The 26,002-nt window shown below is 39.7% G+C and overlaps 1 protein-coding gene across 1 annotated transcript in view; it reads right to left on the bottom strand.

Moving 5' to 3' along the window:
- dph5 (diphthamide biosynthesis 5) overlaps window positions 1–26,002 on the bottom strand; it is a 74,802-nt gene that overhangs the window by 13,255 nt on the left and 35,545 nt on the right. Inside the window, exons 4-5 of the mRNA XM_043699670.2 lie at window positions 14,134–14,254; window positions 369–408 (exon numbers count right to left, since the gene is read on the bottom strand). Coding sequence (XP_043555605.1) covers window positions 369–408; window positions 14,134–14,254 — 161 coding nt within the window. The remainder of the gene's footprint in view (window positions 1–368; window positions 409–14,133; window positions 14,255–26,002) is intronic.

The following is a 26,002-nucleotide window of genomic DNA, read 5'->3' as shown; positions in this document are numbered from 1 at the left end:
AGGAAAGAAGGGTGATAGGAGAGGGAAAGGAGGGGGACAGGAGGGGGAGAAGTAAAGGGAGTAAGGAGAGAGTGGGGAAGAAGAGGAGGTGAAAGAGGAGTGTTGGGAGGTCAAGAGAGGGAGGGGAGGAAGTTCAGGTTTGGGGAAGAAGGGGAGAAGAGAGTGGGTGGAAGGAGAGGGGATGGGGATTAAGAGAAGTGGGGTAGGAGAGGAAAAAGCTGCAGGAGAATCTCCCTCCCTATTCCCAGTTTAATATGAGGCAAATTGGTGATTCAAACATCAAAATACTGACCAAATAAATGCTGAATCTTTCGAGGGGATATGAGAATATCATAATCATTTACTTCTTAAACAAAGGAAAAACTTGCCTCATTAGATTTTCCAAAGACTGTTCCTTCACTTTGATGTCTGTATGGGAGATATAAAAAGAAAGAGTATTTAGTAGAGAAAGAAAAATCTACATTCATGTTTCATTCTGCTCTCTAATGCATGAGGAAGCATCAATATAGTCTGTGAATTTCAACAGCCGTTTAAAACTTAGCAGGGCCTAATGCACATTTTATGTCAGAGAGTTTCCTTCTCAACATTCATGTCAAATGACTGAGCACTGGATTATAATTAAACACGTTTGTTCACCTTTGAAAGGAAGATAAACCCTGTGGCATTCCTCATGTAAACATATAAAAATAGGTTATATTCAAAAACTTACACATTACAAAACAAACCTTTACTTAATAGTAAATACTGTTATGATGTAAAATGGATCTTTATTTATTTAGCAAACTGTTACTTAACAGAAAACACAACTAAAACCTGCAATTGTTTAATAGAAGTGGACTTGTTCAATAACAGGGTCTAATGTAACTATGTTTAATAAATGTATTAACAATTTCCCGTTTGGCCATGGATTGTCCTCATAACTAGGCTTGATTTCAGAACTGTCTTTTGCTGAAATTAACTGTCATATTCCAAAAGTAAATTCTTCCAAGTACCAGCATAATCTTGCAATGTTTCAGGACAAATTAAGAAAAATCGTACTAAAATATACTGTTTTATATATTTTAGAATGCCAACCTGATGCAGTTGTACTAAGGGAGCTGAAAAATGAATCAAATCCCAAAAAAGAATCCAACCAAGTAACTAAACTTTATAAACACTATAAATTATTTTTCTAAATTATTAAAAAATATTTATCAGTCTTGTCCAAAGAAAACAGCTCAAAGAGCATCTTTGAAAACCCATAAGGTAGTGTAATTAGCAGAAATCTCCCTGCTAGAGCAGGTGGACTTTGAACTTGGATCTCCAGGCTTACAGGTAGGGATTCTACAACCATACCACCAGAGCCCTTTGTAATTAGCAGAAACTAACAATGATTAGTTCCATCTGCATGTCCGGCTAGTTTCTAATGTGATTTATTTTAAACCACCACAAAAATTTTGGAAATTAAATTTATGTTGGATGCAATTTGCACTTGAAAGATGTCAATTTTTCACACTAGTTTGGCCATCTTTGGGTAAATTATGCTGAAAATAGGAAATAAACATTCCTATGCATGATGCTTTGTGATCTTTGAATGTACTGTTAGCTGAAGTGGTTGAGGCAAGTTCATTAACAATATTTAAAAGGCAATTGGACAAATACATGGATTGGAAAGGTTTAAAAGAATCTGGGCCAATTGCAGGGAAATGAGGTTAGCGTGGATGGGCATTTTGGTTGGCATAGATCAGTTTGTGTCAAAGGGTCTGTCTCCATTCTATGGGACTCTATGACTCTATCTAGCACAAAGGAAGGCAGTTGAAATTGAGGTCAATCATCTCAGTCACAGGACATCACTGCATGAGTACGTCAGGGTAGCATCCAAGGTCCAACCACCTTTAGCTGCTTATTCAATTAGAGTCCTTCTCTCTACTAGCACAAATTTCTTTTAGATCTTTCATTACACAAACAACTACTTGACCCTTCGTCACTTAATATTCCTGGTAGATTTGCATAGCTTTTTCCATGAAGACCAGGGCAAAGTAAGAAGACAGGTATTTATTTTCTCCACCAATGCCTGTTGTCCACCATAAATTCTTCCATTCTCACTTGCAATGGGCCCCAAGTCATCCTTGCATAGATTGACAGAAGCTTTTATGGTCTGCCTTAAGGTTCCTTGCTAACCTGCATTCATATTCTGCACTCCCTTTCCTTATCAGTTTCTTGACTCTCCTTTGGCAGGTCCTAAATTGCTCCCAATTCTCAGACTTATCATCCTTCCTGGCATTCTCATATGTTATTTCCTTTGATCTAATCCAATCTTTAAACATGGGTGATTTAACTTTCCCTTTTAGTATTTATAGGTCTTGTAGGATTTCTTTACTGGCCATAGCCTGTGAACCTTTGTTCATAGCCTTTGTTCATAGTTTCCTAATCCACCTTATCCACTTGACTCTCTGCATTGTTTTAAGAACTATGTCACATTCAAAATTCACACACAATTCTGCCATATTATAGTCCCTATTGCCCAGACTCATTCCAGAAATCCATCTAATACACATTCATGCTCTACAGAACTAGTACTGCCTTGGTTAACAAAATTAATAAGCAAATTGGGTCATTCATTATTACACACATTTCTCCAGTTATGATGAAATGCTGAGCGTACAGGATACAGCATAGCTACCTCTTTAGCCAAACTGTTTCAGTACAGCTTCAATGTTGGTATCATGGTATCTACCTGACAAAGGGAACAGTTCCTGTGCTAAATCCTGTTGACAAAGAACAGGACAAAAACATCAGTTAACTCTCAGTCACCAGGAAAGGGTCATCAACAGTATTATCAAATTACTTACTCACCAATAACCTGGATGAGAACCTGGGGGGTGGTAGTCTAGATAAAGTCAGAGATGTACTGCATGAAAAGACCTTTTGGTCCAACTTGTTTTTGCTGACCAGATATAGACAGGCCAACAACAAGAGGTGAGGCCATACTGGATTTGGTTCTGGGTAACGAACCAGGCCAGGTGTTAGAATTGGAGGTAGGTGAGCACTTTGGGGACAGTGACCACAATTCGGTGACTTTTACTCTAGTGATGGAGAAGGATAAGTGTGCACTGCAGGGCAAGAGTTATAGCTGGGGGCAGGGAAATTATGATGTGGTGAGGGACGACTTAGGATGCGTGGCTTGGAAAAGTAGGCTTCAAGGCAAGGGCGCAATTGATATGTGGAGCTTGTTCAAGGAGCAACTATTGAGTGTCCTTGATAAGTATGTACCTGTCAGGCAGGGAGGAAAGGGTCGTGTGAGGGAGCCGTGGTTTAATAAGGAATTGGAATCCCTTGTTAAAGGGAAGAGGGCGGCCGACGTAAAGATGAGGCATGAAGGTTCAATTGGGGCGATTGAGAGTTATAAGGTAGCCAGGAAGGATCTGAAGAGAGAGCTAAGAGCAGCAAGGAGGGGACATGAAAAGTCCTTAGTTGGTAGGATTAGGGAAAACCTAAAGGCTTTCTATAGGTATGTCAGGAATAAAAGAATGACTAGGGTAGGAATAGGTCCAGTCAAGGATAGTAGTGGGAAGTTGCGTGTGGAGGCTGAAGAGATTGGGGAGACACTGAATGAATACTTTTCGTCAGTATTCACTCAGGAACAGGACATTGTTGCCGATGTGAATACTGAGTCACAATTAATTAGAATGGACGGCTTTGAGGTATGTAGGGAAGAGGTGTTGGAAATTCTGGAAAGGGTGAAAATAGATAAGTCCCTTGGGCCTGATGGCATTTATCCTAAGATTCTCTGGGAAGCAAGGGAGGAGATTGCAGAGCCATTGGCCTTGATTTTTATGTCCTCATTGTCTACAAGAATAGTGCCAGAAGACTGGAGGATAGCAAATGTGGTTCCCTTGTTCAAGAAGGGGAGTAGGGATAACCCTAGTAACTATAGGCCGGTGAGTCTCACTTCTGTTGTGGGCAAAGTCTTAGAGAGAATTGTAAGGGATAGGATTTATGAACATCTGGATAGGAATAGGAATAATGTGATCAAGGATAGTCAGCATAGTTTTGTGAAGGGCAGGTCGTGCCTCACAAACCTTATTGAATTCTTTGAGAAGGTGACAAAGGAGGTGGACGAGGGTAAAGCAGTAGATGTGGTGTATATGGATTTTAGTAAGGTGTTTGATAAGGTTCCCCATGGTAGACTACTGCAAAAAATACGGAGGTATGGCATTGAGGGTGAGTTGGAGGTTTGAATTAGGAATTGGCTGGCTGGAAGACAGAGGGTAGTAGCTGATGGTAAAGGTTCATCTTGGAGTGCAGTTACAAGCGGTGTTCCGCAAGGATCTGTTTTGGGACCATTGCTGTTTGTCATTTTTATAAATGACTTGTAGGAGGGGCTAGAAGGTTGGGTAAGCAAGTTTGCGGATGATACGAAAGTCGGTGGAGTTGTTGACAGTGAGGAAGGATGTGTCAGGTTTCAGCGGGATATAGATAAGCTGCAGAGCTGGGCAGAAAGGTGGCAAATGGAGTTCAATGTGAGTAAGTGTGAGGTGATTCACTTTGGTATGAGTAACAAAAAGATGGGGTACTGGGCTAGTGGTCGGATACTTGGTATTGTGGATGAGCAGAGGGATGTTGGTGTCCATGTACACAGATCTCTGAAAGTTACCACCCAGGTAAATAGTGCGGTGAAGAAGGCATATGGCGTACTGGCTTTTATTGGTAGAGGAATTGAGTTCCGGAGTCTGGAGGTCATGTTGCAGTTGTATAAGACTCTGGTGCGGCCGCATCTGGAGTATTGTGTGCAGTTTTGGTGGCCATACTATAGGAAGGATGTGGAGGCACTGGAACGGTTGCAGAGGAGGTTTACCAGGATGTTGCCTGGTATGGTAGGAAGATCGTATGAGGAAAGGCTGAGGCACTTGGGGCTGTTTTTATTGGAGAAAAGAAGGTTTAGGGGTGACTTGATAGAGGTGTACAAGATGATTAGGGGTTTAGATAGGGTTGACCATGAGAACCTTTTTCCACGTATGGAGTCAGCTATTACGAGGGGGCATAGCTTTAAATTAAGGGGTGGTAGGTATAGGACAGATGTTAGGGGTAGATTCTTTACTCAGCGAGTCGTGAGTTCATGGAATGCCCTGCCAGTAGCAGTGGTGAACTCTCCCTCTTTATGGGCATTTAAACAGGCATTGGATAGGCATATGGAGGATAGTGGGCTAGTGTAGGTTAGGTGGGCTTGGATCGGCGCAACATCGAGGGCCAAAGGGCTTGTACTGCGCTGTATTTTTCTATGTTCTTCTATGTAGATATCCAAATCTGACCTAGTCCCATTTGCCAGCATTTAGCTCATACCTCTCTATACCCTTCCTATTCATTTACTCATCCAGATGCCTTTTAAATATTGTAACTGTACCAGCCTCCACCACCTTCTCTGGCAGCTCATTCCATACATGCACCACCCTCTGTGCGAAAGGTTACCCCTCCGATGACATTTAGATGCCTTCATCCTTCTTAGTAACACAAGTCAAGGGATTGGAACATGCTTTTGAAGGAGGCTTGGCAAGTTGCTGATGTACATAATGTGGATGGTACACGCTTAATAAAATCAGTTAGCTCCACACACACTTGAAATCAGTCCTGAGACCCTTCTCTGTGAATGACTCAGTAACATCCCAGGCACTATCTTTACAATATTTAATATTTATACTCAGCACTGAAGTCAAAGCTGTATTACTTTTAACCCAAGACCCCTCTGGCATTTCTGCTCCTAGAACATTTATTGAAGCACATTATTGTGAGACTATATATATCTTGGTAGATTGCCAACACACATAAAGCAAGTAAGACTGTCAACTTCAACATTCTGAGAAAAACTGCCAATGTCATGAATTTGAAGTTATGATATTTTAACATACCAATATTAGATTATTAAATGATTTACTTTAGTTTTTATCTTCCACAAAATCTACAATCATTGAAATTAAGCCAGCACTTAAACATACACTGACTTCATTAGATATTGCTTTGTGAGATTTTTTGTTTGAGAGATAGAAGTGCCTTGGCAATACCATGTTAAAGAGACATGATGATAAAACTGTTGATACTACTTATGATATTTGACTACACATTTATAACAGACAATAAAAAGTTTGCTAACGAGTAACAAGAGAACATTGAAAATAGTTAGCAAGTACAACAGCATATGTGGAGACAGAACCAGAGATTTCAGGTCACTGAGGAATTGTCTGAATAAAGAATTTTCATATAAAAACCTTAACATCTCCACATCTGCTATGAGACCACTTTCCTGAATGCATATTACTTTGCTCCTGATGAAAGAGCTATAAAATTTTCAATTAGGACATCATTCTTTACTGAAAATCACCTCAGATGGACTGGCCTCTTAGATATGTTATGGTCTGGATATGAACTTGCTAAGTAAATTATTTGGAAAACATAAAGAACTAACATCCTACTCAGCAGAATTATAAACTAGGTGAGTAGAAATATGTTGTATTAAAATAAGTAAAGGTCAAACCATATCATAATATTCTGCATTATATACAAAGTGTTTCAAAAACTTTAGCAATCCTTGAAAAGTTGGACTCTTTCTGGTTTTGAGTTGGAGATTTATTTTGTGGCTGTGCCATTCCTATATACATTGGAATAACAGTCACAAAATACTCTGTATTGAATACATACACAAATAGTTTATCAGCACATCTTCATACAGACTCTTTGTTTTTCTTTGCAGAATACTGGAGAAATGGTGGGAAGATTCCCAAACTGAATGGCATTCCTATCATGGCCAGCAAGGCAGGGATGCCATGACTGTGCCACAAGACCTACTCAATTGATGGCTAGAACATCTTTGGATATTAGGGTTGGAATAGGGTCAGGGGTTGGATCTGGGGGGAGGGATAATTGGAGGGGTTCTGGGTGAGTCTGGGAATTCAGTTTCACAGTTCGCCAGGAATTTGAACAGGTTAAAACTCCTCTAATTTTCCTAACTAACTATTAAGTTAAGTGAATTGGAACCCTCAGGAGTCTCTGACTCTAACAGAGTTGATACTTGGGACCATCAGAAGTTCAATTTTCCAGGCACTTGCCAAGTAGTCAGCACCGTCAGGACTTCCAAACAGACCCGATGCATAAGTCCACTGTAGGTTACTGTAACAAACATCTTCCAACAGGAAGAGCTGGTCAATATTGGGAAATGGATGCAATGTTTGGTCAGAAAAATGCAGTCACTGTCAAGTTTATATTGCATTTATCTGGAAAAAATGCACTTAGTCTTCTACAAAGATTCTGGGTAATCTAAGATGGAGAACAAGAATGCATTGTGGCTGTAGGAGCTGCTCCTTTATTGAGGTATTCTCAGTGTAGGAGCTGATTTCCTTGAACTCTAGAAGCGGTAATTACTGTTTTATAAGCTGTTGCGTTGTTTTGGAACTTTGGGGGAGAAAAAGATCAAAACAAAGGCACTTTTAAAAAGGAAGAAGACAGGCAAAAGTAGTGACCACATGGGAAGTTATTCAAATGGGGTAGAAAAACCTTCACTGCTATCTGATGGAGCAGTGAATCTCACATCTACTGCCTCTGCTGTTTGATTTTCAAATATCTCTGGACATTGGAATTCACCCAAGAAAGATTATCATCAGGGAAATTCACAGCTGACCTTGGAGAAACCTGTGTGGGAGATCTCACAGCAGGAGGGCAGCAAAGTGGCTTTTTAAAGTGTAACTTTACTATTTATTTTGGAAAGCTACAATAGTGAGCAGAGTGGGTTCTTTTTGGTTTATATATTTTTTTGAGATCTGTCTATTGATTAAACTTTTAAACATAGCTGCTAAGCTAGCTTGGAGCAGTGTTTTTTAGAACAGTGAGACTGTGCTATTTTCTGGGTCTGAAGATTGTTAAGGTGCAAAGATAGCCTTTGGGTAGATTGATGTGCTCTTCCTGTCGGATGTGGGAGATTAGGGAGAGTTGCTATGTTACTGATGATTATGTCTACAGGAAGTGTGTTTAACAGGTTTATTTGGAAGCGCTAGCTTTCGGAGCACCGCTTCTTCAACGGGTGGTTGTGCTGGAGCAGCACTCCAAAAGCTAGTGCTTCCAAATAAATCTGTTGGACTATAACCTAGTGTTGTGTGATTTTTAATTTTGTCAACCTCAGTCCAACACCAGTACCTCCAAATCATGGGAAGTGTGTTTGGTTGCAAATCCTATCAGATCACAGGAGCAGTTGGAGTAGCAGTTAGAGGCAATGAGGAATTTACAGGAGCTAGAGGGTGTGATGGACAGCAGTTGTAGGAAGAGAGAAAAACTGCAGAAACTGTCAGACAGATGGGTTACCTCCAGTAAAAGTAGGAGAGGGAGGCAGGTCGTGCAGGAGTCTCCTGTGGTTATCCCCATCTCAAATAAGTTATGCTGTTGTGGAAAAGGTAGGGGCTGATGGATTGTCAGGGGAATGTAGCACTGACAGCCAAGTTTCTGGTACAGAGGCTGGCTCTAATGTAACGACAGGTACGTCAGGTTCCATGCAATAGATTGTGATAGGGGGCTCCCTAGTCAGAGGCACAGACAGACATTTCTACTAATAGCGAGAAATCAGAATGATGTGTTGCCTCCCTGGTGTCAGGATCAAGGATATCTTGGAGAGGGAGCAAAATATTCTCAAAAGGGTAGGGGGACCAGCAGGAGGTCGTTGTATACGTTGGAACTAACAACCTAGGAAGAGAAAAAGATGAGATTCTGAGGAGAGAATATAGGAAGTTGGCAGGAATTTAAAAAGTGGAATCTTTAGGGTAGTAATATCTGGATTGATCCCAGTTCCATGAGATAACAAGGATAGGAATAAGAGGATAGAGCAGATAAATGCATGGCTGAGGAACTGGTGTAGGGGAGAAGGATTCACATTTTTAGATCATTGGATTCTCTTCTGGAAATGGAGCAAGTCGAACAGTCAGGGCAGGCAGGAACAAAGCAGAGGAGTAGGTAGGACTGACAAATCAAAATGCATTTATTTCAATGCATGAGGCTAACAGGTAAGGCAAATAAGCTTAGGACATGTTTGGGATTGGGATATCATAGTAGTAGTAGAGGTGTGGATTGGGGGGGCAGATATTTGCAGGTAAAGGGATGACTGGAAAATGGAAAGTCTTCAAAAGTGAGGTAACTTCAGTCCAGAGACAGTATGTTCCTGTTAGGGTGAAAAGCAAGGCTGCTAAGTATAGGATATGCTGGATGACTAGAGAAATTGAGGTTTTGGTCAAGGAAAAGAAGGAAGCATATGTCAAGTATACACAGCCGAGATCAAATGAATCTTTAGAACAGTATAAAGGCAGTGGGAGTATACTTAAGAGGGAAATCAGGAGGGCAAAAAGGGGACAGGAGATAGCTTTGGCAAATAGAGTTAATAAGAATCCAAAGGGATTTTATAAATACATTAAGGACAAAAGGGTAACTAGGGAAAGAATCGGGCCCCTTAACGATCAGCAAGGCCACTGATGTATGGAACCGCAGGACATGGGGGAGATACTAAATGAGTATTTTGCATCAGTGTTTACTGTAGAGAAAGATACGGAAGATGTAGAACAAGGGGAAACAAATAGCGACCTTTGAAAAACATCCATATTACAGAGGTACCTGGACAGCTTAAAATGCATAAAACTGAATAAAACCCAGGATCTGAGCAGGTGTACCCTAGAACTCTGTGGAAGCGAGGGAACTAATTGCTGGGCCTCTTGCTGAGATACTTGTATCATTGATGAGGTGTCAGAAGACTGGAGGTCAGCTAACGTGGTGTCACTAATTAAGAAAGGTGATAAGAAAAAGACAGGGAACTACATTCCAGTGACCTTGACATCGGTGGTGGGCAAGTTGTTGGAGCAAGTCCTGAGGGAGAGGATTTACATGTATTTGGAAAGGCAAGGACTGATTAGGGATAGTTAGCATGGCTTTATGCATGGGAAATCATGTTTCACTAACTTGAATGAGTTTTTTGGAGAAGTAACAAAGAGGATTGATGAAGGCAGAGAGGTGGATGTAATCTAAATGGAATTCAGTAAGGCATTCAACAAGGTTCCTCATGGTAGTCTGGTTAGCAAGGTTAGATCACATGGAATACAGGGAGAACGAGCCATTTGGATAAAGAACTGGCTCAAAGGGAAAAGACAAAGGGTGATGATAGAGGGTTGATTTTTGGACTGGAGGCTGGTGACCAGTGGTGTGCCTCAAGATTTGGTGCTAGGTCCACTGCTTTTTATCATTTATATAAGTGATGTGGACGTGAACATAGGAGGTACAGTTAGTAAGTTTGCAGATGACAACAAAATGGGACAGTGAAGAAGGTTACCTTGGAGTAGAACAGAATCTTGATCAGATGGGCCAACGGGCCAAGGACTGGCAAATGAAGTTCAATGTAGATAAATGTGTGGTGCTGCATAATGGAAAGGCAAATTAGAGCAGGACTTATACACTTAAAGGTAAAGTCCTGGGGAGTGTTGCTGAAGAAAGAGACCTTAGCGTGCAGGTTCATATTCCTTGAAAACAGAGTCACGGGTAGATAGGATAATGAAGAAGGTGTTTGGTATGCTTTCCTTTTTCGGTCAGTGCATTGAGTATAGGAGTTGGGAGATCATGTTGCAGCCTTACAGGACATTGGCTTGGCCACTTTTGGAATACTGCGTGCAATTCTGGTTTCCCTGCTATAGGAAGGGTGTTGTGAAACTTGAAAGGGTTTAGAAAAGATTTAAAAGGATGTTGCCAGGATTGCAGGGTTTGAGCTATAGTGAGGTCGAATAGGCTGCTGCTATTTTCCCTGGAGCATTAGAGGCTATGGGGTGACCTTATGGAGGTATATAAAATAACTTACACTTAATGGTAAGGTCCTAGGGAGTGTTGCTGAACAAAGAGACCTTGAAGTGCAGGTTCATAGCTTCTTGAAAGTGGAGTCGCAGATAGATAGGGTAGTGAAGGTGGTGTTTGATATGCTTTCCCTTATTGGTCAGAGTATTGAGTAAAAGAGTTGGGAGGTCATGTTGCGGCTGTACAGGACATTGGTTAGGCCACTGTTGGAATATTGCGTGCAATTCTGGTCTCCTTCCTATCAGAAAGTTGTTGTGAAACTTGAAAGGGTTCAGAAAAGAGTTACAAGGATGTTGCCAGGGTTGGAGGATTTGAACTATAGGGAGAGGCTGAACAGGCTGGGGCTGTTCTCTCTGGAGCGGCAGAGGCTGAGGGGTGACCTTATAGAGGTTTACAAAATTATGAGGGGCATGGATAGGGTAAATAGGCAAAGTCTTTTCCCTGGGGTCAGGGAGTCCAGAACTAGAGGGCATAGGTTTAGGGTGAGAGGGGAAAGATATAAAAGGGGCAACTTTTTCCACACAGAGGGTAGTACGGGTATGGAATGAGCTGCCGGAGGAAGTGGTGGAGGTTGGTACAATTGCAACATTTAAGAGATATTTGGATGGGTATATGAATAGGAAGGGTTTGGAGGGATATGGGCCGGATACTGGTAGGTGGGATTAGATTGGTTGATTAGATTGGGATATCTGGTTGACATGGATGGGTTGGACCAAAAGGTCTGTTTCCATGATGTATGTCTGTATGACTCTATGAGGGGCATAGATAGGGGAAGTAGACAAGGTCTTTTCCCCAGGGTGGGGGAGTCCAAAACTTTTGGGTATAGGTTTAAGGTGAAAGGGGAAAGATTCAAAAGTGAACTAAGGGACAACTTTTTCACAAGTAGGTGGTGCGTGTATGGAATGAGCTGCCAGAGGAAGTGGTGGAGGCTGGTACAATTACAACATTTAAAAGGCATCTGAATGGATACATGAATAGGAAGGGTTTAGAGGTACATGGTCCAAATGCTGGCAAATTGGACTAGATTTATCTAGGATATCTGGTCAGTATGGACGAGTTGAACCAAAGAGTATGTTTCCATGCTGTACATCTCTATGACTCTGTGACATACCTCACCAAGTATTTGCAAACCATAGAAAAAATGTGAAACCATACGGAAAAACCTTATTGTTGCAATAGTTTGATTTTGATAAATGTCAGCAATGAGTGAGTGAAGCACAAATGCAAAATGAATAAAATGAGAGATACCAGAGCTGATTTTCCTTCATCCAACTCCATGATTTTAAAGGTTCCAGGAGAATGTGGAATTGAGGAAAAGGAAAGAACAAATAACCATAACCCTATGTCTTTGATTCATTTGTATGAATGCAATTTTCCAATTGATACATACTTGATTAATGGGCTATTCCATATGCAAAGTTCTGATAATATATTTATGAATATCATTCTGATCATTGCTGTCTCTTTTTTCCAATCTCTTATAGCAATTGAAAATAATCTTCAGCAACTGAGTATCCAGGATTCCAAGATTCTGAACAGCAATTTTGAAACCCAAGCATAATAAAAGAGCTCAAGAGGCATTATAAAACAAAGTATGATTAATGTAAAAAAAAGAAACAGAACATAATGGAAGCCACTAGCAGCCCATTTGTTGTTTTTTTGATTCCTGGTTTTGGGTTTTCAGGAGCCTTTGCAGTTTATGTCTCTATAATTACAATGCTGTATATTGGATTTCCTACTGGAATCTACTTTGAAAGCCACTAGGAAGAAGAGGAGGATCACTGAAGGAAGGATGAGCAAGTTATAATGCACCCATACACTTGTATTTTGCAGACAAAGCTGAACAAAACGTGCTTTGGCAAACAACTACAAGTGAAGGTGCAATACACAAACTAGATTTCAGAATGTTGTCAACCACCTGAAGGATTATAACCTTGTGCTGTGTGATTTTTAACTTAATCTTAACCCCATTTGCCAGCACTTGGCCCATATCCCTCTAAACATTTCCTCTTCATATACCCATTTAGATGCCTTTTAAATGCTGTATTGTACCAGCCTCCACCACTTCCTCTGGCAGCTCATTCCATACACACACCACCCTGTGTGAGAAACATTTTCCCCTTAGGTCCCTTTTATATCTTTCCCCTCTCACCCTAACCTATGCCCTCTAGTTCTGGACTCCCCATCACAGGAAAAAGACTGGTCTATTTATCCTATCCATGCCTCTCATGATTTTATAAACCTCTATAAGTTCACTCCTCAGCCTCTGACACTCCAGGGAAGTAAAGTATTTTGGCAAATCAACATACAAATATCTCAGAGCTTATTATGATATGCACAGTAATAATAGAGTCATAGAGATGTACGGCATGGAAACAGACACTTCAGTCTAACTCATCCATGCCGACCCAAGATTAAGTTAAAAATCACACAACACCAGGTTATAATCCAACAGGTATATTTGGAAGCACTAGCTTTCACAGCGCTGCTCCTTCATCAGGTGGTTGGTAGGGGAATTGAGTTCCGGAGCCGCAATATCATGCTACAACTATACAAACGCTAGTGCGGCTGCACCTGGAGTATTGCGTACAGTTCTGGTTGGCATATTTCGGGAACGATATGGAAGCATTGGAAAAGTTGCAGAGGAGATTTACCAGGATGTTGCCTGGTCTGGTGGGAAGGTCTTATGAGGAAAGGCTGAGACACTTGGGTCTGTTCTCATTAGAAAAAAGAAGGCTAAGAGGGGACTTGATAGAGACATACAAGATCATCAGAGGATTAGATAGGATATACAGTGAAAGTCTTTTTCCTAGGATGATGACGTCAGCTTGTACGAGAGGGGAAAAACTACAAATTGAGGGGTGATAGATTTAAGACAGATGTCAGAGGCAGTTTCTTCACTCAAAGTGCTAAGGATGTGGAATGCCCTACCTGTCAATGTAGTTAACTCAGCCACATTAGGGAGATTTAAACAATCCTTGGATAAGCACATGGATAATGATGGGATAGTGTAGGGGGACGAGCTGAGAATAGTTCACAGGTCGGTGCAACATTGGTTCTGCACTGTACTGTTCTATGTTCTCAACAGCCTTAGCCTATTCAACTCTCACTATAGCTCAAATTCTCCAACCCTGGCAACATCTTTGTAAATCTTTTCTGAACCCTTTCAAGTTTCACCAGAATTGCACACAATATTCCAAAAGTGGCCTAACCAATGTCCTAAACCAATGTTTTTCCATTTCCTGTGTCCTGTACTGGAGCATGCTGAGAGCAAAAGGTGGAAGTATTACTCACCAAGTAAGCATAGTGTATGAACTCCTGTCTGCCGATTCCTTTTGATCTTATCATAGAAACTTTCAGGCTTCCAGGTCTGTGTCCAGAAAACGATAGATACAGTTTCTCCAAAATTGTACAACTAGAGAAAGAAAATCAACAAAACACACCATCAAAATCAACATGACCCACTCTTGTGAATGAATACACAATCATGTTTCAGGTTATTTACAGAGACTCCAACTTTTTGTTTCAGTTCTGCAGGCGAAGAGAGAACAATCTGCTCTTAGGAACTATTCCTACAATGGAAGTCTCACTGATTCAAAATGCACAGATTGGGATATGCTTCTTGAATGTCTGATACTAGATACTTTGCTGCTCATTTTTCTTTAAGTGTCACAATCACTGTGATAAATGTCTGTTCCACACAAAGTTATACTAGACTCACGGCAACTTGCAAATTTTACACTCAAGTGTGCTATTCCTGCAATCGACATTTAAATTAAATAATTGAAACCCACATTATCCATGCCATTAATTTCACTTATAACTTGTAAAAGGAAATTTACAGTCACTCAATAGCCAAGTCCTTCCTCATACTGTAATGTCTTCCAGTGCTACAAGTTTAAATTTAAGACTGAGATGAAGAGGAACTTCTCTTGATGGTTAAGTGTCTTTGGAACTCCTTGCCACAGAGAGCTGTGACAGCAGAGTCCTTATGTATATTTAAGGCTAAGATACGTAAGACTCTTGATCAGTAGGCAAATCAAGCCGTATGAAGAAAGGAAAGGAAAATGGATGTGAACAGGTTCAGATCTGCCATAATCCTCTTGAATGGCAGTGACGTCTTGTGGAGCCAAATGTCCTATTCCCATTCTTACTTCTTATGGTCTGAAGTGATCCTTACTGCAGTTCAAACTCTCAGTTCCTCTTAATCTAGTCTTTTGTGCATTCCCCACTTCACCAACCAAATTCAATAATAGTTATGTTTAAAGCCCGTCAGGTCCAATACTTCAGAATTCCTGTCCGAAATCCCTCTATCACAGAATTGTAATGCTGCAGAAGGCAGCCATTTGGCCCATCACACCTGCAGCCTCTTTGAAAGAACAGCATGACTTAATGCACTTCTTCCACTCTTAACCCACAACCCTGCACATTGTTTCTCCTTAAGTAATTATCTAAAACCCTCTGCAATGCTCCGATTGAACCTGCCTCCACCACACTTCCAAACAGTGCATTCTAGAACTCAACCACTTGCTATGTGGATATTTACTTTTTACACATAAAATTTATATCTATTCATCGCATTTACTTTTTTTGCAAATTACTTTAAATTTAATCCCTCTCATTCTTGATCTGTTTGCCAATGGGAACTTTCTGTCTCTCTATCCCTCTTTACCACCTCAAGATCACTTTTTTCCACTAAACTTTTGTTCATTCTTCCTAACATCCCTAATGGCTCAGCATCCGTTTATCCCTTTAAACCTCTGAAGTGCCCAGAGATTTCCGACTACATTTAAGGTGCTAGAAAAATCAAATTTATTTTTGGTGCAACACCTCAACTGAGGAAACAGGTGAGTATTTGTCTGTTACTCTCTAAAGTGGTTCAGAAATGTCAATTACATAACACTGGGGTTGTCTCTGTCTTTCCCTTTTTTAGTGGAGGAAATGTCAATTCTTGGTTAGCCTCTTTCCATGTATTTTAGGAAAGTAGATCATATCTTTGCTCATTCTCTCCCTCCCCTCAATAGAACAGGTTAAGTAGCACAATCAAATTTTTATGACACAGAATCATTTTTCTTATTATTTTACAAACTCTTTTGACTATTCAAAGTTTGTGTGAAGATTTGTAGCTCGGGTGCTCGTTGCTGTGGTTCTGTTCGCCGAGCTGGAAGTTTTTGTTGCAACAAAAACTTCTTTTGACTATATCAATGTCCTTTTAAAAGTAACACATTCAAAGCCACAAAGTATTCTAATCTAAACTAAGAGAGACCTGCAAAATATTGTGGTCAAATAATCTTTCTTGCAACAGTACTTCTTTAAATACAGGATTTCTAACTATTCTTTCACTACGGATTTTGAGAATCAAAACTTTGCATTTTGGAAAAAAGCTACATAAAGCTGTCAAGGAGTAAAAGCAGGCCTAGAAATATAAATACATACTTGTCAAGAGTTCAGCTTTCTGGCTTGTTAATAGTCATACAAGATGAAAATCTAATTGCTAACTGTTTCTTCTGAAATTAAAAGACATGCTTAGATCAATGGGCTCAGTGTTATTTGAGAAATAAGTACTTTATGTTGAAATTTGTGTGTTACAACTTCAGGAAGATTGGAAAAAGCAACATTTTAACAGTAATTTTGTTCCACTACAATGTCCTTCTATAGGATTTATGTTTTAAAGCAACATTATAACTGTTCTTTCCTTCAACCTAAGTTTCGAAGCCAGTAAGCCCACTGGAGCTACACCATACAGAGACTCAGAACGGTCCGGAACATTACCATCATCTCAGTCTACTGAATCAATGTTGATGTATTCTTTGAATTTTCTGACAGTTTAAATGAATCTACTCAGTGTCCACTTTTTGCACAAAGAATAGCTGTTAAATAATAATTTATATTAAATAGTTGAAACAGTTTCTGGTGCTTTTCTGTTCCTAGTCTGTAAGAAGAATTAATATGTTCAGATTCTATCTACAAACCTTGTTAACACAGACTCACTATATTTCCACAGGAGGCCAAGAAACAGTATCTACACACTCTGATCCATCATTTCACTGACATTTCAGCGACAGTGAGTTTATCCTGCAAGTAATCGGACTACACAGGCTACAAAAGCCACTTTTATCTCTGTATCTGCTGAGTTAATTCATTGCAATTAGGTACCTATAATTAGCCTCAGGCCTCACATTAGGATGAGAAATCACGGGTATCATTGCTATTCTGAACTGACATTCAAAACTTCCAGCATAACTGTAAAGATATGGGCATCGGACAAGAACTGGGGAAAACAAGGCTAGCATGCCCCTAAAATCAAATAGCCCAAAAACACACTATTAAGGCACACATTTGCTGCTGTTGAAAGGTTGAAGGGTGAGCTAAGGACAGACATCACTCTCAAACTTTAAACGAGAAGTCAAGGAGATCCAACGTTATATCCCTGGATCCTTCCCATTTCTCTACTACATGCAGTTACTTGATGACACCATGCAAACACAAAACGTCAAACTGCCCATATTATACCTCTGTAACCTCCTCCTGCCCTACAACTCAAAGACTTCCTCACTCCTCCAATTCTGGATTCTTTATGCATTTTCAATGTCAATGGCTCCACCACTGGCAGCTATACCTTCAGCAGCCGAGGTGTATGCTTTGGAGTTCATCTAGTAACCTGCTGTGCCACTCAATCCTTTAGAAAATTGACCTCTTGTTGTTCTAATATCATGTTATATGACCCATTGTCAAATTTCATTTGGTAATGCTCCTGTGTGGAGCAACTTGGGATGTTTAATGACTACGAAGGTACTACATGGTTTTCACTGGGTGCTCCAGTTTCCTCCCACAGTCCAAAGATGTGCAGGTTAGGTGAATTGGCCATGGTAAATTGCCTATAGTTTTCAGGGATGTGTAGGTTAGATGCATTAGTCAGGAAAATGTAAAGTAATAGGGTAGGGGAATGGGTCTGGGTGGAATACTGTTCAGAGGGTTGGCAATGACTTGTTGGGCCGAATGGCCTGTTTCCACACTCTAGAGAGTCTAATGATTCTATGATATAAATGCAAGCTGTTTTTGAGAGGTGCAAAGCATGCAAAATTCATCAATGGCCTACAGTTTCAGAAATTATACACACAAAGTGTGTTCTCTACTGGCCTAAATCAGACATTCGGCCAACTTGACACTCCATCAAAACAAAAATTTCCACATTAGAAACACAAATACTACAGATGTTGGAAATTTGAAGCAAAAACAGAAAATGTTGGAAATGCCAAGCAAGTCGGACAGAATATTTGCAAAGGCACACAGTTAAATTTTCAGGTTGTGATAACTCTTCAGAAAGGTTAACTCAACAGAAACAAAGACTGTCTGCCTTGCTGAGTACTTCCAGCATTTTCTGTTTTATATCAAATTGTCCTTAATTCACTTCCTGTTGAAAAGCAATGGGAAGAAAAGGATTGGAATCCCGTAAAATCCAAATTAAAATCACATCGGTTATGGTAAGTAATTTTTCACAAAGTTCACAAAATTCTCAGAAGTGCTAACCCAGAGCACAAATGTAGAGATTCGATAGAGGAAATAATGATTTCAATTTAAAAATAAAGTCTAATCCAATGCATGAAGTGCCCATAATTTTACCATATGTTTTCCTCTCGGACAATCCGTATGAAAAAGAAATATAGAAGGAAGACAGAGCAGAGACCACATTAACGGGTCTGGCACTCCCAGATGTCTGCTTAAAAGGAGCATAGCTTTTCTACATTAACATCTCAATATATTGCTCATGCCATATTCAGATGCCCCAAATCTCAGAACGATTTAATTTTTATTTTTAGTAATAATCCGAATATTACCCAGATATTGCTACTGAAAGTGTAACATGTGTAGTGAGGACTCAACATCAATGCATTAACCACAAGATATATGCCAGATCTATGCAGAAAACTCCAGCTTACCAAAAGAAATCCCATTCTACGTAATTGCACAAAACACAGAACAGTCAAACTGGAAATGAGGATGGTCTCAACTGGGACTTTGGGTTCATTTCACACTCCAGGTGACCCCACTACACTATACACACACTCTCTCTCTCTCTCTCACACACACACTCTCTCTTACATACTCACACTCATACATAACCTCTCTCACACACACGCTCTCTCTTTCAGACACACACACACCCCCTACACACTCACCCACGCACAAACCTCTCACTGGCTTATATTCTATCGTACATAGACTCTACCATGCACACACACACTCATCCACACGCTCTCCCTCTCACAAGCACACACACATAAGTCTATGGGATGAATATGCATTTGCAGAATTATAATTGCAAATGTATTCTATTTTGTTTAAAACGCACACAGTCAATCCATGTAACATTTTATAAATTCCTACTTTGGAAATTGAACCAGTCTTACTCAAGACTGGGATGCAGACAGACTCTAACCTCATACCTTTAATGCATTGACTGAGCTGAGATGTCAGTTTTTTAAATAAAACCTTAAATTATCTTGAGAACGTGACTTGAAAGAAGTTCTGGGATTTACATATTAATGAACCGAAACCTGCAACCCATTCTAAAAGATGAAAGACTTAACAGCAACCTAGGTTTGATCAATATATCATAACAGTTGCTTGACACTGCATTCTTTTGCTATAAATTCTGTGACTCATGATCCTTCTCCACAAGTACTCAATGAAGGAGCACTGCTCCAAAAGCCAGTACTTCCAAATAAACTTGTTAGACTATAACCTGGTGTTGTGTGATTTTCAACTTTAGAAATAAGCCAGAAGAGACAAACCAAGTTAATTATCACCACCTTTATGGAACACTCTAATCAAAACTAACTTCATTGTTAGAACACATACCAGACAAAAACTGAATATTTACATTTTTGTAAACTAAGAAGTGGCCACTAAAGGAAGATGAAACTACCAAGCAGCAACTACTATTACACTTTCTTTAATTTGGCTTTTGCTGAATGTATTCTCCACAGATCTTTAAGCAACAATAATGTAATCTTTGATTCATTATATTTCAGATCTAATCTCAGTAGTAAAGGCTTGACTAATTTCATTTCACGAGCAAAGACACTTTTAAATTATAAGTATACTCTTAAAAGTATTTAATAGAACCCAATATTAAACTACACAGTAAAATGGTCCCAAATTTGATTCCAAATCTTCATGGAGGCTCCTGATCTCAGCTTGGACAGAAACAAGTCATAATTCTTGCTTTTAATCAGCAAGAATCCATTGCAAAACATAAATGGATAGAGAGAAGTTTGAATTGTGTACAGTTGCAGTGCCCTCTACAAACTAGATTCACCAATGAAGAACAATCACTTAGATGAAACAGCCAAAGATGCTCATACACATTCAATTTCAGCCAGTCTTCGTTCAAAAGAGAAAAAGGAATTAAAAGAGTAAAGTTTAAATCTTCAATTATTTTTCTGAACATACCACGATGCAATATCCATCAGCCCTTATTCTACAAGATGTCATTTTTTCATACCTAAGGTGCTCTGTATTATGCTAAGCCATTGGATACCATAGTTTTACGCAAGATATGTAGAAGTACATACTTTTACTGCACAAATTCTATAACAAGTTTTGAGATGAATTTGTAATGCTTAATTATCACAGGCAAATTTGTGTCTACAGAAATCTTTTTTAAACAGAGTTAGAGTTTTAAAAGAAGAATTATTTCCAGAATACAGAATACTCCAACACCAAAAGAAAGTTTTTAATTTCAGGATACGAAATATTTGAAAATGGCAAAGACAAATAAAAAAAAAGCATTGGAGATATTCAAGGTAGTCAGTATCTGAAGAGAGCGGAATTGAAGCCTACAATCATACTGAATGTAAGAAAAGGCTTAACAAACCATACAGTCTTCTCTGGCACCTATTGTCTTAAGGGAAAACATTTTAAACATTACATTTTTAAAACCTTCAATAACTAAAATCTAAAGAAATGAGACTCCATCATTATACTAGTTCACCTATAGTGGTAACATATTTTCACTGCTATCTCTATCTCCTTCTTCAAGGATGTGTTCTGAGGTCTGTGACAAAGGATCTCTTACAAAGATTTTCAATCTCCTTGTCTCTACGAGTGAGTAAATGGGGCCTCGTGTATTCTGCACACCCAAGGACAGTCCGAGCAGACATGGGAGTGAATCTGAAAAGAATCAATGCTAATTTGGACATGTGCCAAAAATAAAGGACTCAAGCATAAGATCAACTGCCTGTGTGCGCGCTGCTCTGGCATACTTTCTCAGCATCCATCCAACATAAAGGGGCAGAATCTGCGATTAATCTCCTAATCTCTAAATCCTTGCACCTGTAGTGATTTAAGAAAACATATTATCACCTTTGATGGCAATTAGGGACTGACAATTAATGCTGGCCTAGCCAGCAATGTCCATGTTCCATTAAGTAATAATAAAGCCCTTAACCTTTGTCCTATATCATCCCTTTTACACACAACTCCCCTGTTGTTCTTTCCTATCCTGTTTCTCCACTGTATCTTAACCTCTTTTGTAGGTGACAATTACAGTTGAATTTTGCCGTTCAGATGATTTAGGGTCAGTATCAAGTCTTTACATAACTCTTTCATTCGATTTTTATACCTGCTTATATATTCCAAAATAGTATTAACTTTACTAATGTTCCCACCACATCACTCCTGAGTACCTTTCAAAGATTCCTGCAACAAAGCTTATGTTGCACAATAATTCACCCAATGAACAATATTTCATATCTAACAAGCATTTACAGTTTATTATTTACTTGAAAATCACTAACTACAATGTTAATTTCTAAGATTCTTCCTATTTCAGTCTTATCTACAAATTGTCAAATTTACAGTGTTTAATGTGTGCTGATTAAAAAAAGGACAGGTTGGAATTCCCCACAGCACTTCTAATCTGGCATCACTTCCTTCAAGGTTTTTGTGACTGGTATCTTTTATCAAATTTGTCTCCGGCACTCTGCTCTATTCTGAATTCCTCAGGCTTTTAGATTAGTTAGAAATATTTTATGTAAAATATTAAAACTTCGCAAAACATCCAGGTACACCCTTGTATCTACCATTTAGTGTAAATGCAGTGTCCTCAGATAGTTCCAAATCTGGTTGTGTTCTTTTCTATCTACTCATAACCAAGGGTAGAATATTCCCCTCTCTGAGGTGGCATGATGATGGTGAGCACAATAACTCAAATTGGACAAGAATCCAAAAATCCAATTCTTGACATAGAGAAAATTTCAGCGCTGAAAATGTGTTGCTGGAAAAGCACAGGTCAGGCAGCATCCAAGGAACAGGAGAATCGACGTTTCGGCAGAAGGGCTCATGCCCGAAACATCGATTCTCCTGTTCCTTGGATGTTGCCTGACCTGCTGTGCTTTTCCAGCAACACATTTTCAGCTCTGATCTCCAGCATCCGCAGTTCTCACTTTCTCCCCATAGAGAAAATTTCACCCCACTAAGTTCTCAAGCCTTAGACAGCAAGTTCAGGATTTTGCCGCTGGGTGGCAAGAAGTTTATTTCAATGTATTCACATTCTCACTATGAGCACAACTACTGCATTAACACTGCATTTCCAATTTTGTTCTCTGCAACGAGAAATGTGACAGTATAACAACTTGACAGGGAAAACCTGGTCACTGCAGCTCTCAGAATGGCTGTCAGCCATCTAACCTCTCCCTACATAGAATTGCTTCTCTTCCATAAGGCACTTCCTTGGTCAATGGTCATGCTCTGCTGGCCATTCATCCTTGCTATTTAGCTTTGGCAAAGCATCAGCTTCAAAACATTATGCTTGCTTTCAGTCATTCTTCGCCACAATTTCAGGACTTCAAGCGTGTATTTTGAGGTAAGGGACAGCCATGACTTGCAAGATTGTGGCAGGTCAGTTTGTGCTGAGGGAATCAGGCATCTATGTACCCATGCAGAATTTTAGCACTGACGTGGAATTAGACATCGGAGGTCTTAGCCTGATTTTTAGTGCATCTGTCTTTGGCACTAACTTAGTACACAAACAGTCTATGTGGTTTAGTATGTTCTTTTAGCTTAAGTGAGAAGAAGGCTGCTTGTGGCAGTGGGTTGCATCAAAGAGTAAACATTTCAAACAGAGAGGAAATGGAGAAGTAACTGCACAGCATGGTGCTACATCAATATCATTAACAGTGGTTGAAAAGGGTGTGGTGGGAGCTGGTGGTTTGATAAGACATTGGGGCCACAGGGACAGCATTGCAAAAGGGAACGTGATGATTTGGAGGAAATCGTCGGGTGACATGCAGAGCTTCAAGTAACTCGTGAACACAGCTGGAACTTTGCCATATGGACTGAACATCATCTGTGCAACAAGTGCACAAAATGGCTGGGATCAGATGCAAAGTGGAAGGAGTAAGTTACTATTTTCCTCTATGGGGTAGAATTTGCAAAATTCACTGAGGTGTCTAGCAAGGAGCAAATACAATAAGCATGCCTTGACTAATAAAGCAGTGCTACCCATCGATGTTCAAAGTAACTTCTTCTGGAGAGCAGTAATTGTCAATGAATCCAAATAACAAATTATGGCTTCAAGCAATCATAAGCAGTAAATTGTGTCTACAGATCACCTCTTTATAAGCTCAATCAAGGAAATTAGCTGTTGTAGCACGTGTCTTTACCTCTGGGCTTCAAGAACCACCTGCTCCTGAGTGTATAATGGCATCTTTAAACAGGCTGATTATAAAATATCTAAAATAATGGCAGCTCCTTTGGTTCAGTGGCAGCGTTCCTACCTCTGGGCCGGAAGGCCTGAGTTCAAGTTCCAACTGCTCTAGGGTCTGAACAGGTTTATTTAAATTATCTAAAGCAAGTAATAGGACACACTGTAGCTACCATCTCCTCTCATAGACAAGTTAATCTGTAAAGAAATGGGCTGTGATGTGAGGGGTTTTTTGGGAGGGGTTGGTCACATTTCATGGTAGCTTCCTGGTGAAGCCTACTCCCAACAGAGCACAGACACGTTTGTTGGTACATTTTGCGTTTGGTAAGACAATATACCTCAAGGCCTCTTATTGCGATGGGGACAACCACTTTCCTAATAAACCTGCATGTCACACTGTGTTAGGGCAGAACATTCAGCTTGAGTATTCAGTTAAGGACGTGAGGATTCATATATCCTTTCAGCTGCTCTATGCTCTTGACATTACAACTGAAAGCAGGCCACCTCTGGGGTGTTGTGATGTCAACTGGTACCAATCTTTTCCTAGGCAGAAGATGCAACTGGAGTGAGGTCACGATCCCTTACCCCTCTCTCCTCCTGCCATTGATGCTGAACAACCGTAGTTGAAATAATGAAATGCAAGTCAATATCTGGAGCCAGAAAGTGGTATGCCGCACCAGGGTCTCCAAGATGGCTGCCAACTTTTACATGGAGAACACCATGCATTGATATGCCAGAAGCACTGCAGTGAGGACATTTAACGATTCATCTCTCTTTCACTCTAGCCTGTTGACGGCCTTTGGCAGACCTGCCTGATGACACCGTGCCTGTCGCTGCTGATTGAGGATGTCACTTATGGCGATGATAACAGGCAGGTCTTTTGCATGGCCTGGGCAGCTACAAAGTATGCAGCAATCCTCAGGGTGCCAGACACAGACATCTGCAGACATATGTCAGTGATGTGTTTACTAGATTGTGCCTGGGTCTAATTTAGAGAGAATAATAAACACATTTTTATTGTTTAGGCAGAATTTTCCCCTTCTAAATCCTTGTTTGCTGTTTGTCATTCAACTATGGTCATACAGGTAAACTTCTCCACTCTTAATTCTTAAAATGTATGACCTAAGAAACATTCAGTGTATGCATTCATCATTTGACCCATAATCATTGAAAGAGGTGTTAGTCCTGCTTCCTATTCTTTTCATATTGCCTTGCAAGTTTTTCTTTTCAATTACCATCTCAAGTCACTTTTGGATGACTATGTAATTTTTAAAAAATTCTTTTACTGTTTACTGATGCAAGACTAACTCACTTTTTGTTACCTGGGTCAGGTTGGTTCCACTGGAACATTGTCAGTGACAATGATGCCTTCAAGCTGCTCGGAAAATCTAAAGTGGACTGATGATGTTTACTTTAACAATTTGAAGATGTACAAAGCTGAGATAAATAGGATGCTGCTGTATCCCATCTGTTCTTGATTTATTAGTCTGTCATTATAACGGTTGATTAACAATAGTAGACTTTTTAGAAAACAGATTTATCCCAACAAGGAAGGAAGATTTTATGAAGGAAGGAGATAAAACAACCATGCATCAAGTTGACAGAAAAGACACAAAATATGGTCAAGACTAATGATAAACCAGTAGGAAAGTTTGAACAACAAAATACCAAAGAAAAAAGTGAGAAAATAAACTTTCAAGAGATATTAGGAAGTAATATATGTAAAGAAGAAAACAAATTAATAGCAAAATTGACTTGATGGGTTCTGACATAGGATATCAAAGCAAGTAGCTACAAACATAAGGAATGCGTTGGTAATAATCCTTAGATTCTGGAAAAGACTCAGAGGATTGGGAACCTGGTAACAAAAAACATTAGAATCTATTAAAAAGGTTGTAATTTGATAGAGTTTTTAAAAATACATTATATAATCAAATAGAGTCAGCATGCCTTCATGAACGGGAAATCGTGCCAAAATATGTTTTAATTGGAGTAAGGCAAATTTTAATGGTATGAGACAAGAATTCCCAAAAATTGATTGGAGTAGATTGCTCAGAAATAAAGGAAAGTCTGACAAGTTGGGAGCTTTCAGAAGTATGATAACAAGAGTTCAGAGTCATTATGTTTCTATTAGAGCACAAGGGAAGGCTGGTAGGATTAGAGATGAATAAAGATATTGAAGTTCTAGTCAAAAATAAAAAAGAATCATATATTAGATGTAAACAACTGGTTTCAAATGAATCTCTTGAACAGAATAAAGAGAGTAGGGGCATTCTTAAAAGGGAGATCAGTAAGGCAAACACAGGATATGTGATAGCCTTGACAAATAAGATTAAGGATAATCCAAAGGGATTCTACAAGTATATCAAGAGCCAGACAGCAATGAGAGGGAGAAAGGGAAAGACAGCAGGAGCATAGGGCCCCTTAAAGATCAACGAGGTCACCTTTGTGTCG

The sequence above is a fragment of the Chiloscyllium plagiosum genome, unplaced genomic scaffold, assembly GCF_037043375.1.
Source record: "Chiloscyllium plagiosum isolate Xiang-an unplaced genomic scaffold, Cpla_swu_hap1 HiC_scaffold_9, whole genome shotgun sequence".
NCBI classification, from domain to species: Eukaryota; Metazoa; Chordata; class Chondrichthyes; order Orectolobiformes; family Hemiscylliidae; genus Chiloscyllium; species Chiloscyllium plagiosum.
Note: the sequence above shows the minus strand (reverse complement) of the source record. Positions and strands in the feature narration are given on the sequence as shown.